The 12,642-nt window shown below is 35.8% G+C and overlaps 2 protein-coding genes across 4 annotated transcripts in view; one reads left to right on the plus strand and one right to left on the minus strand.

Annotated features, from left to right (window-relative positions):
- Nucleotides 1-2,740: 2,740 nt before the first annotated feature.
- LOC109020365 lies at nt 2,741-3,306 on the minus strand. Its single transcript, XM_035685785.1, has 2 exons — nt 2,892-3,306; nt 2,741-2,769 (listed from the first exon to the last, which is right to left on the minus strand). Exons 1-2 carry the CDS (start codon nt 3,304-3,306, stop codon nt 2,741-2,743), a joined length of 444 nt encoding a protein of 147 aa, XP_035541678.1.
- Nucleotides 3,307-4,404: 1,098 nt separating this feature from the next.
- Nucleotides 4,405-12,642, plus strand: part of LOC109020445 (28S rRNA (cytosine-C(5))-methyltransferase) — a 35,005-nt gene continuing 26,767 nt past the window's right edge. For all 3 annotated transcript variants that reach the window (XM_019002904.2, XM_035685986.1, XM_019002911.2), the window contains exons 1-7: nt 4,405-4,727; nt 4,826-4,884; nt 4,972-5,022; nt 5,447-5,582; nt 5,881-5,966; nt 6,780-6,878; nt 7,281-7,334. In XM_019002904.2, the coding sequence (XP_018858449.1) occupies nt 4,472-4,727; nt 4,826-4,884; nt 4,972-5,022; nt 5,447-5,582; nt 5,881-5,966; nt 6,780-6,878; nt 7,281-7,334 (741 nt within the window). In that variant the 5' untranslated portion in view covers nt 4,405-4,471. The remainder of the gene's footprint in view (nt 4,728-4,825; nt 4,885-4,971; nt 5,023-5,446; nt 5,583-5,880; nt 5,967-6,779; nt 6,879-7,280; nt 7,335-12,642) is intronic.

Here is a 12,642-nt window from a genome sequence, read left to right on the forward strand (position 1 = left end):
TTTCCAGAAAATGCAATGGACATTCGGGTGGGATTTTGTAGCCATTCGATGTGAATGGTTCCTTGCTTATGCATGCTGTTAATATTTCCACAATTTTGAGCCCTATTTATTTATAAATTTAATATGAAGAAACAAGATGTGAATGCTCTTATTTAGCATTATTGTAATTTGTATTGTTGTTTGGTTGTTGTTTTGTGTGAATATGTGAATTGGTCAGTTTTGTTCGATTGCTTTTTTGCTGTGTCATTATTTGAGAAAGTTATGTTGTGATAAAAAAAATTATGTGTAAATTAAATCTCCTTGGCTGTGATGATGACAAAGCCTAGTGGAGATACATGAAATTTATGGTCATTTCGTCAATGGTTAGGTAACCTAGATGGCCAACAAGTAGTGGCAACCGGTTGTTCATGCCATGAGAGGGTGGCCAAATTTCGTAGATGTCACCATTTTGTTCCTGAGCCGGCGATTGGAAAAACCCCAAACATCATACTTAAGTGTCTAACATTTCAATGCATTTTTAGATATGGATTCACAAGACCCAGGACATATGTACTTCACCAACCTCTTGAGTGAAGATCCTCAAATAGACCCCACTTACGGTGGGAAAAGTGGAAACTCTCATATGACTGTTGATAACTCTCCACCCCTACCCCATAACAATCTTATCAGTGTTTGAAAATCAGTCAAGGGTGCGAACTTCACTTCCAAATAATACAAGTTACTTGTCTCGGCATGGCTTAATTGTAGCCTTGATGCCGTCCAGGGAACAGATAAAAAACACTCACAGCTTTGGGAAATTGTTTTTGAATACTTATAGCAATTTAAAGAAACCACAAATGATCAGACCATCAAGTCTTTAATACATCGGTGGTCGGTTATTCAAAAGGCCACAAACAAATTTTGTGCCAAACTAGCGCAGGTTGAAGGGTTGAATCAAAGTGGCATGACCGAGCAAGACAAGGTAGAATACTTACTTGTTTTATGAATAATTAATTTTTTTATATATTGGTTTAACATAAATTTTTTTTCCTTGCATGCAAGTTTGACAAGGCGAAGATTATTTACGCATCGCTAGAGAAAATGCTCATTCTAGTTCGAGCATTGTTGGCACCTATTAAATGACCAACCTAAATGGGTTTGGCGTTAGACAAAGGAGGATCCAAAGCGAAGGAAGACGATGTCCCTGTTCCTGACCTCGACTCGATGTTCTGGGCCGACAGTGGATTCAGTTTTTGATCTCACGGCGGATAATGTGATGGATAATGACGTGATCGAATTGGACAGACCAATGGGAAGAAAAGCTGAGAAAGGAAAACGAAAGGCCCAGGCCACGTCAGCACAGGAGATTGTTGGGCTCAACAAGCTGGAGTATATGTTTTTGGAAGAGTCACGTGCTCAAGAGAAAGTATTTTCGTCTCAAGGCCTAAAAGATAGAGTATGACAACAAAAAAGAGCTAAATTTCATCCGTCTCGAGGATGAAAGACTGAGGTTGGATGCTGAGAAGATGGAAAATGAGAAGGAAAAAGAGTTAAATAAAATCTGTCAACAGGACAAAAGACTGAGGTTAGAGGCGGAGAAACTAGAGCGCACCAAGAAGGAAGCAGATCAGCGCATTATGATGATGGACGTGAGTGCCAAGCCAAGACTGCAACGGTTATATTTCGAGCAACTACAAAGGGACATCATGCTGAGACATAATGATGCAGGACATTTGGATTGATTTTTTTTAGATAAAAAGTTTATTTCTTTATTTTTTGTTTGTTTCAGACAATGATGGATGACAAGTTCCGTGATACTAAGACAATTTAATTTTTAATTTGGATTGTGTAAATTGATATTTTGAAACAAGAAAATTGTCTATTACAATTTCAGAAATTATTACTGATTACTTCAAATATAATCAGTACGAACATGAACGAATACGGAAAATTTAATTAAAAAAAATACCCAATTCTAACATAAAGTAAATACGAATTGAAATTTGATTAACTAAAATATAGTCACTATAACATGAAGGAAATACCAATCAATTATGCGACATTTCTACTGTTGAGAATATAATAGCCACTGATGTTCAATTAGATCTGCTTGGAGCTGATGATGTGTCGAGGCGTCTCTAATATTATGATGACATTGGATGAAGCCGTAAACTCATCAGTATGATTGTGCGACAGTTCGGGGACTTCATCATCAAGTTGATCATACTCAATGTTCGATTCCTTATTATAATCACGCTCGTATTCAATTATCATATTATGTAGAATAACACATGTCTTCATTATTTTTGTTAGTTCATTGACTCTGAACATTCAGGAAGGTCTACGAGTGATTGCAAATCGTTGTTGAAGTACCCCGAATGCACGTTCGACATTTTTTCTTGTGTATTCTTGTGCTTTCACAAAATTTTTTTTCTTATTCCCTTGTGGTGATGGAATCGTTTTCACAAAAGTTTGCCACTTGGGATAAATACCATATCCAAGGTAATACCCCATCTCGTAGTGGTTGCCATTGATTGTGTAATTGACTGGAGGAGCACGTCCTTGGGCAAGTTCCGTGAAAATAGAAGATTTCTCTAGCACATTAATGTCATTATGTGAACCGGGCATACCAAAAAATGCATGCCATATCCAGAGATCATATGAAGCAACTGCTTCTAAAATAATAGTTGGTTCATGAATGTGGCCGGAGTACATACATTTCCAAGTTGCGGGATAATTTTTCCACTTCCAATGCATGCAGTCAATGCTTCCCAGCATTCCTGAGAATCCCTGTTGTTCACCAACCGCAAGCAATTGAGCAATATCATTGGCATTTGGAGACCGCAAATATTCATCTGAAAAAACACTTACTATTGTCTCAAATAATTTGTTAAGACTCTCCATTGCGGTACTTTCACCAATACGTATGTATTCATCCATAAAATCTCCAGTTACCCCATACGCCAACATTCTAAGTGCTGCTGTTATCTTTTGCATAGAAGATAAACAGAGTCTTCCGACATTATTTGTTTTTTGGACGAAGTACAGCTTGTAAGACTCTACCTCATTTACAATACGGAGAAATAGAGGACGGCTCATCTGAAATCTCATTCGAAATAGATTCGAGAAATATACTGGATTTTCTGCAAAATAATCGCCAAATAAGCACTCGTGCCCTTGAATATGATCACGCCGAATAAACTTACTGCGTTGACGATTGGCACGATGCCTCGATGACTGTTCATCGGCCTCGTCATTAAGAACAACATCCAACTCATCTTTAGAGGATAAATATGTAAACAATTTGAGAAAGAAGGTACGAGCCATTTGATGAAGGGCACTATATATCAATAGAGATTGTTGAATTTCGATTCTTTAGATCAATTGAGACTTGAGTTTGTGAGAATATGAGTGTAAGCAGAATGCGTATTTATAGAGGAAAAAATTACCGTTACATATAGGACAAAAAATGTTACCGTTTGAGAGAATACTAAAAAAGTTATCGTTGGAGAAAAGACAAAAAATATTATCGTTGAAGGCAGGAGTTCAAGATATTACCATTGGAGGTAGGAGTTCAAAATGTTATCGTTAGAAAATGCACATATTAAAAAAAAATTACTATTTTTATAATACAGATTTCGGTTTGAAAAATAATACTGTATTCGATAGTCAAAATCATATAGGTATTTAGTAGAATGTGATATTTGAAAAGAAGGAATATAATAAGATAAAATAGTTAGTAGTTAAGATTGTAAATAGAAGTGAAAGAAAAAATAATAAAGAAAGAATAGAGAAATATTATTTAATAGGATAGAGATGGAGATGAAAAATGAGATGTAGAAGGTTTTTGAAATACAAGTAAAATTTAAGAAAAAATTTTAAAGAATATACTTTTTAGTTAAATTATAAGAAATTTTATGGAAACAATCCGAATGCTAAAGCATCCTTATTGGCTTGCCAAATGAGAAGATTAGTTAAAATTTAGATAATTTGTATAAAAAAGACTCTAAAATAATTTGAATTTCTGTTACAGTGATTAGCTAAATATAGAGAACTACAATTAATTTACCAAATATTAAAATAATAATTTCTCATTCCAATTAAGTTTAATCTCTTAACATTAAATGACATTTGAAAATATGATTTTTTTAATATTAATTTAATTAGAATATAATTATTATTAATATTAAATTGGTAGAATTATAAAATGTGATACAAATAAAATAAATAAAAAAATTATTAATTTAATATTATTTTATTATTACATATAGAGTGAATGATTAATCTAATATGAAAATTAAATTTAAATAGAATATATAAATATAAAAAAGTGTAATATTTACTAAATTTAAAAAATAAATTTGATCAATTCAATGAGAATGGTATAAGGTAGCTTGCTCGTTTTAATTTGGGCGGGCTGCAAGTATAGAGAGATTTTAGATGCATATATGCGGAGTATAGAACCTCTCTCTGTGTCGTCGGGTTAAAAGCCATGGTGCGTGATAAGAAGATGAAACCTGTAAGAGCAACATCGACTTTGGGACCGGTGGATAAACTGGAAATCAAGCGTTTGAGCAACGCGGAGCGGTCGGCTTACTTCTCAAGGAGAGAGGCAGCGAAGGTGTTACGGAGCGTTCTGGAAGGCGATGCCCGTCGCCGTGCCGTCGGCTCCATCAAATCGCTAGTTTTCCGGCCATCTATCAGGAACAAGAAGGGCACTTTTGCTCTGGTCTGTCAAACGCTCAAGCGTAAGTTCGAACCAAAAACGAAACCAAACCCTCTCTCGACTACGTCTATTTAGCTATAAATATTGTTCCAGTGGTAAATTTGCACGTTTTGTTTTCAGACCTTGTTATTATAAAGGATGTCTTGGAGGCTTCTAGCATTCTGAAAGGCAAGTGGAAGGTATAAACAAGCACACTCTCTTCTCTATGTTGTTTTGTTAGCCACTTTGACAATTAAGTGACACAAAAATCTATGGTATGACTGCAGAGGCAAGCGGAATTGATTTACATTATCACATATGACATTCTTTTTGGCCAGGTGAATTCCTCTTATCATCCTCTTTCTATTTTTCGGACCAAATAAACTTCTTGGCCTTTTTAGAGAACTCGCTGCTAGACACATTCTGGCATTTAATGCTGGATTGTTTTTAAAAGACCCAGTCAGTGAAGTGTAATGCATCGACTGTGCAGGGGGTTGGAATAGTTATGGTTATTAAGAATGACGGATTCTTACCGAGGAGTACATAATGTCATCTAACATTTGTGCCTTTACTTTACTTATAAAAAAAACATTTGTGGCCAAGAGTTTTCCGACGGCATATGACCTGGTTCTCCAAATGGAAAATCTGGGATTGAAACCCCCACCCCTTGTATTAAAAAAAAAAAAAAAAAAAAAACATTTGTGCCTTTACTCTCTGATTTGAATATTTGAGGTAATTCTTGAGATGGATGCTTGACACCAGGCGGTTTCACTAGTTGGGGATGCTGAGAAGTTTCTGATGCAATGGAAAGATGATCTACAGTTAGCTCTAGCACGGCTGTTAGTTAAGGAAAAAGTGAAGACCGTTGAAGACTTGGTGAATCTTTATCAAATTCCCGGTTTGTATTTGTGGATTTGTGTATAGCTTATACAGTTTTTTTCGTCCTTGCCTATTTTTAGCTTGAAGTAATGGATACAAAAATTATTTGGCTTCACCATTTGTGTTTTTCTCCCTTCTGAAGATGGGAGAGAAATCCAAAGATGTGTTTCCTTGCTGATCTAATCCCATTCTTCATACTAAAATATTATGCAACTGAATCAGTTAGACAACTAAAATATTAGGCCCTGAACATCAGTTAATTATTTCCCTACTTGTAAAAAACAACGTCTGACCCCATTTGCTAATTTATTCTGCAGAAGTTTCAAAACCTCGTTATGTTCGTGTAAATACTCTGAAAATTGATGTTGATTCTGCCTTACTTGAATTAGGGCGACAAAACATGGTACTTTTCTCAATCTTTTAAAACTTTATTGGAGCATGATTTAGAATATCTTCCGCACTACTGATATCTTACAGTGATGTGAAGAAAACATGGGAGACCATCAGCTGCAAAAATATCTGAAACTAACCATGTATAATTTGCTTGTTGCTGCTTGTTCTCATCTTGTTGTTGAGGCAATAATACTTAGAGTAGGTCCCAAACATGTGGTGCACATGGTCGGAGAGGAATGAGAGGTGCTTTGAAGATAGGGGAGCGCACAATGGCGGCGCTTCAGAATTTTTTTTATACGCACTTTAATGCTTTGGTTTTCAGCCATTGTACTTGATGGAAACAATGCTCATGACTTTCTTTCCTTAACCTAGAATGTATTTAGGTGTTCTTCTATATACTTTCTGTGTACATGGGCTATGCCTATTTCATTCGTAAGAATAAAATCTACTTATTACTCAAAAAACAAAAACATTAATTTTGTTCTCAATATTTTAGATTTTTATTTTTCATGTCATGCAGTGTTTGGTGCACCACTAAAGAAAAAAGATTGAAATTTTGATCTTCTCCACTGTTGTGTTCATAAGTGAGGAGAGAGCGAATTAAACATTAGAGAGTATATGGGAATCAACACAAGTCTACTGAAATCCCCAAATTGATGACATTCAAAGAGGAGGCAGACTACGAGGAAAAGGCACAATGCATCATATTCTCTTGTGAAAATCGAGAGCGAGTGTATCTTGCATCATATTTTTAAAATACACCGTGCTTTTTGTTTTTTGATTTTTTACCTTCTTTTGATCATGCCTATTTTGTGTTGAATAGGTTCAAAAGGATGATGTGGTTCCTGACTTGTTGATACTCCCACCAGCTACTGACTTGCATAATCATCCTCTGGTCATGAACGGAAGTGTCTTTTTACAAGTAAGAGTTTATTCCAAGTCTGGCATATTTCCTTTCTATAGCATTTAAAGCACCTTAATATGACCCGGCTTCTTATTTCATGTAAAATAAGCATAATATTTTTGACTCAGACATCCTAGGATAATTCTGCATCAAGAGTTCTCCTGAATTTCTTGGCACACGGTTCTGGTTGGTGGGTTTCTGTATACAGGTCATACTCCTTAGGGCTAGGTCCAAAAACCCTTCATTTGTTGTTGTTTTTTTTTTTTTATAAGTAAAGCCCTGACTTGGTAAGATTTCACATAATAAAAATAATCATAATATTTCTTTGACCTCGAACAAATTACAATGACTTTGCAGTGGTAGGAGTTTGAAATTGTTTCTTCAATTTGACAGATATTGTAATCTTCTTTCTGCACACAGGGGAAGGCAAGTTCCATGGTGGCCACAGCTCTTGATCCTAAACCAGGATGGGAGGTGAGTAATGACTGCCTCGTTTATATTGGTGCTGAGTTGTTTTCTTTTTCCTTACTGGAGGGATGTGACTAACTTATCTTATTTTTTCATGCTCCTTGTTTTACTATCTTGGTTTCAACTACTTAAATAAAAAAGTGTCTTGGTTTCATATAGGTTGCATCCTGATTGGTGATCAAGTGGTTGATATTTTTTTGCTTGAAAGTTTCTTCAAAAAATTTTTTTAAGTGGAGACTATCTTATTGGAGAATTTTGAATTATGTGTAGGTTAAGTACTAAAATAGTCCTTGAATTTTACCTGTTTCTATTTTTTCTCCTTGGGTATGATAATTTTGTCATTTAGGTACTTTTGTCAGATTTTCGTTAACTAATATAATGAAAATTCTGAAGGGGCATTCCACATGGATAACGACGGAAACGTGGCATGCCATATATTACAAAAATAAAAATAAAATAGAAAAAAATATCATAGTATAAAAAGCCCAAAATCATACTAAAAGTCTTTTTTAAAGGCATAAATACAAACCAAATAGATAAAAACAATAATAAACAAGACAATATATTTGTAAAAACTCAAAATATCTAGAGATATGAAAAATGAAAACCCAAAAATAGAAAATAGAAAATTCAAAAACATAAATCCAAAAAAAGAATTAAAGTTTCATTTGGTGAATTGGGCTACGATTTGTACCTGTATACGCGAAGGTGGGTTGGGAATTTGGAATTTGTTGGTTTTCAACAAGGCTTTATTGGGTAAATGGTTATGGAGATATCACGAAGAGGGGAGCTTTGTGGAGGGTGATCATAGATTTAAAATATGGTGGATTGTGGGGAGGATGGTGCTCGAATGAGGTGAGTGGACCACATGGGGTGGGGCTTTGGAAACACATAAGAAGAGGCTAGACCAATCTCCATCGATCAACACGGTTTGTAGTTGGGGATGACTCTAGAATTAAATTCTGGAATGAGGAGATCGGATCCTCAAAGAAGCCTACACAATACTTTTTGATAAGAACCTACCCAATACCATACAACATTGCACAAAGAAAGGCAGCTACAGTTGCAGAGCTTATGTATATCTCTAGTGGCTCTCCCCAATGGAATATTAATTTCCTTAGAGCTGCCCAAGATTGGGAAATTGACACATTTACATATTTCTTCAATCTTGTATACAATTGTAGAGTGACTGGAGGAGCGGATAAGATGATGTGGTCACCATCCAAGAAGGGGAACTTTATTGTATAGTCGTACTATAAGTCTCTTATGACACTCCACAAGAACATTCCCATGGAAGAACTGTAACACCCTGATCCCGTAGGATAGAGATATTACTAACATTCATAACATAATGCCCAGTAAAGAGATTCATATCCTGAAATACCTCATTTATTGAAAAGTGATAAAATGTTAAAACTGATTTGAACATAATTGTCTCGAAAACTGAACGTAAAGTAAAAGAACATAAACCAATCCTATGAATGACGTAAAAGAGATCTAATCTAATTCTTGTATGAATATCACTTATTCCTTCCTAATTCTTTGTACTATATCTACTCCTGGCCATCCAGCTCTGCATTGTCATAAACACCATCTGTAAAAATTAGACATGAAAGAAAACAGGAAGACAAACAAAAATGAGTCGAATACTCAGTAAATAGCACATCATACTGTAAAATATAATCTGGCCTAGCATGGATTTAGTTTCTGAAGACTCTTAACAAAATACATATAGCATCACAAATTCCCAATCATACACGTAATATAACTTTTTGAAAAACTTCACATATATAGATATATCGTCACATATTCACATAGCACATATATATTCATCATCATGAGCGGAAGCATACATAATCATGACAAACATGTAACGTGAATGCATAATCACTTGTTTATCTTGTCTTAACATGGAGTGAAACACGCTTGAGTCCGTCTTTCACTTAACTTGTGGTTAACCATGCTTGAGTCTGTGGCACCATAACATTTCTTATCTTTCTTAATGCATGAGAATTTATTAGGCTTCATGAACATTTCTAACATGGGATATTCTTGTACATGGCATAGCATAGTATGGCATAGCATAGTATGGCATATTCAACATAACATGACATAACATAACATGCTCTGAACGTTTTATGACATTCCATGTCATACATGATCTAAGCACTACATGAACATGACATACATGATCTAAGTACTATATGAAACATGGCATACATAATCTATGTATTACATGGACATGGCTTGCATAATCTGACTATTCCATGGCTTTCATATGACTTTTTGTAACATTCAATCAATTGAACAACAAATTCATTCATTCAGGCATAATCTCATATTTCATCAAAGATCGTAAACGGAATCTAACCTTGACTTGCCTCTTAGCGTAGCGTAGTTAACCATCATAAGCACATCATATTTTCATACATAACAATAATATTCACAGTATGCATGCATTTATATGATCATACTATTTACCTCTTAGCGTTGCTTCTTGACTTCCAAGTGATAGCGCGTTACCTATACGAGGTACACTACGTTACTAATCTTCTAGGAAAAAGTGTCCTAACATCTTTCCCACTTGAGCACATATCATAAACTTTAAATCTAATAAAATATCTAGCTATATACTGAATTCATTGATTAATCTCACCATTTTATGGCTACTAAAACAATAATATCATATCTAGTCCTTTAAATATAAAATAGTAGAAAATATCTACATATTATGTATTTTATAAAATAACAATGTAATGATTTTGCAACCCAGGTTTAATAATACTGTAGGCCCACATTAGAAAACAGTCTTCTTAAATAATATACCAGTTTCTGTAAGATTGGGTCCAGCTTAAAACATGGCCAGTGTAGAAATAGGTCCTCTTCGAGTTTATAAGGCTCCTGGCCAAAAGGCTTAGGGCCCGTGGCCCACTCTAACATCAGTAACGTAAAAGCCCTAAGGGCTGAGAAAGAAAAGCTCCTGAGAGGAGCATCGTGCGACGGAAGGCAACTCATCGAGGGGAAAAGAAAATTGTTGCGCAGCGGCTCAGGGTGGCTAGAAGTGATCGGCGGGGCAACTGAGGGAGTCCCGATGGTGGTGCGATACTAAGAGAGGGAGAGAGAGAAAAATGAAAACTTAAAATACCGAGAGGAAGGGTGAGTGCGATGGCAGTGGCTTACTTGGGGGAGTGGGTGCGATGGGGCTAGGTTGGCCAGTAGTTTCTGGCGTCGTGGGTGGTGCTCCGACGTCCTAGGGTGGTCGACGATGGCTGGGCAGAGTATATACAGCTTAAGCAAAAGTGAGTTCTTAGTATTTTTTTGTGTGCTTAAAATAGAGGGTTTAGTGGGATTTTATAGACGATGGGGAGGGAGGTGGCTTGAGTCCTTAGTAGATATGCTAGGGTTTGAAGTTGGCTACACTTGGAAAAATTATTCCTTCGAGAATAAGGATTCTGAGAGGAACTTAACGAGTTGAGTTGTAGTTTCAAACTAGGAGACTAATCTAATATGGAAACTAATGGATAACTATACAAAAGTTTTGATAGGAAAAAGAATCATCGATTTAACAGATAGCATATTTCCTAAAATGATAATAATAATAATAACAATAACGACAATAAAAATAAATAAATAGATAAAAAAATATAAAAATATAAAATACTAGTTTTAAGCTCTAAATTTGGACTCATATGTTACAAGAACATATGGAAGATTAACTTATAAAAAAACATATGGAAGATTAAGACCCCCCCCCCCCCCCCCAAAAAAAAAAGAAAAAGAAAAGAAGCTTCTTTTGTGTGGACAACTTCGTTACGGAAGATTCTCACCTTAGATAATCTAAGGAAACGCTGACTCATTGTATTGGATTTATGTTACATGTATAGGAAAAGTGGTGAGTTAATGGATCACCTATTATTGCACTGTGATGTAGCCAGAAGCTTATGGAACGATATCTTTGCGAGAGTGGGACTCTTTTGGGTAATGCCAAGAAGGGTTGTTGACTTTTTGGCCAGCTGACAAGGCGTCCAGGATAACTCTCAAATTGTAGCTATGTGGAAGATGATACCGACCTGCTATGGTGGTGCATGTGGATGGAGAGGAACGGTTGGAGTTTTGAGGATCGGGAATGGACAATGGACAAGCTTAGAATTTTTTTTCTTCACACTTTATTCCATTTGTTGATTGTAATAGACTTTAATGGCATGAATATACATGATTTTCTTGTATCTTCAGATAGTCATGCCTAGGTGTGGCTCTTGTATATGTCCCGTGTACCTGGCTTCACCTATTTTCAATAAAATTATTATTTACTAATAAAAAAAAAAAATCTGCCTGCTCTTACATAAGATCTATTGAACATGGCAGCAAAACTCATAATCATATTTGACATCCAACTATCGGCCAAACGCTATTCTTCATTATCATATTCTTAATCTATGAGAAATATTGGTCATCGAAGGTTGCTAGGGAGTTTTTTGATGTAACGCCCCGACGTAGTTTGGTCTTTTGGACTTTAGTAAATTTTGGATGTCCACAAAATGGTCAAGAAATTTTTTTTTTTTTTTTATAAGTAAAAATATTATATATATATATCAATAGGAGTAACCAAGTACATTGGATGTATACAAGAAAATCCCTAACCCATACTAGAGAGCTCTTATTGCCCCAAAAGCCCACGAGGGCCTGATAGAAGTGACTCAATAGCATTGTTGTGCCGATGTGAATTAGCCAAACTTCGTACACTTATCACCTTCTTTCCCCCAAAGGACCCTGGATTTTTGACGCTAGGAAGTCTCATTTGACAACAAAGATCTGCCATAACCCTGCCCTTCCTAAATAACACCTTCGAGGTATCTCCCAATAATTCTTTACCCTCTAGCTCTTTCAGTTCCTCCAACAGTGTAGACTTCTGATTGTCAATGTGACAAAAAATTTCCAAATTCCACTTCTTCAAGTCTTGTTTCAGTGCCTTCAACTTGCCAGTAAGAATGTAACTTAGAGTACCAATAATTTGATATGAAGACCACCAAGCACCCACCATCTCTACAAACCCATCCGCTATTAGCCACATATTTTCAAATTTAAAATACTGACGCCCCTTGTGAATACCCCCACAATCCAAAATGATAGAGAAATGATCTGAACTGACTCGAGCTAACCGTTTCTGACTTACTTCCGGATAGTGAGCTTCCCACGAAGGAGATATAAGGAATCTATCCAATCTCGATCAAATCCGCCCGTTTGGCCAAGTGAACTCGCCCCCCTACCAGGGGGAGATCCATGAGGTCCAGATCAAATATGAACTCGCAGAATT

This window comes from Juglans regia, chromosome 15 (assembly GCF_001411555.2).
Source record: "Juglans regia cultivar Chandler chromosome 15, Walnut 2.0, whole genome shotgun sequence".
In the NCBI taxonomy this organism is placed as follows: domain Eukaryota; kingdom Viridiplantae; phylum Streptophyta; class Magnoliopsida; order Fagales; family Juglandaceae; genus Juglans; species Juglans regia.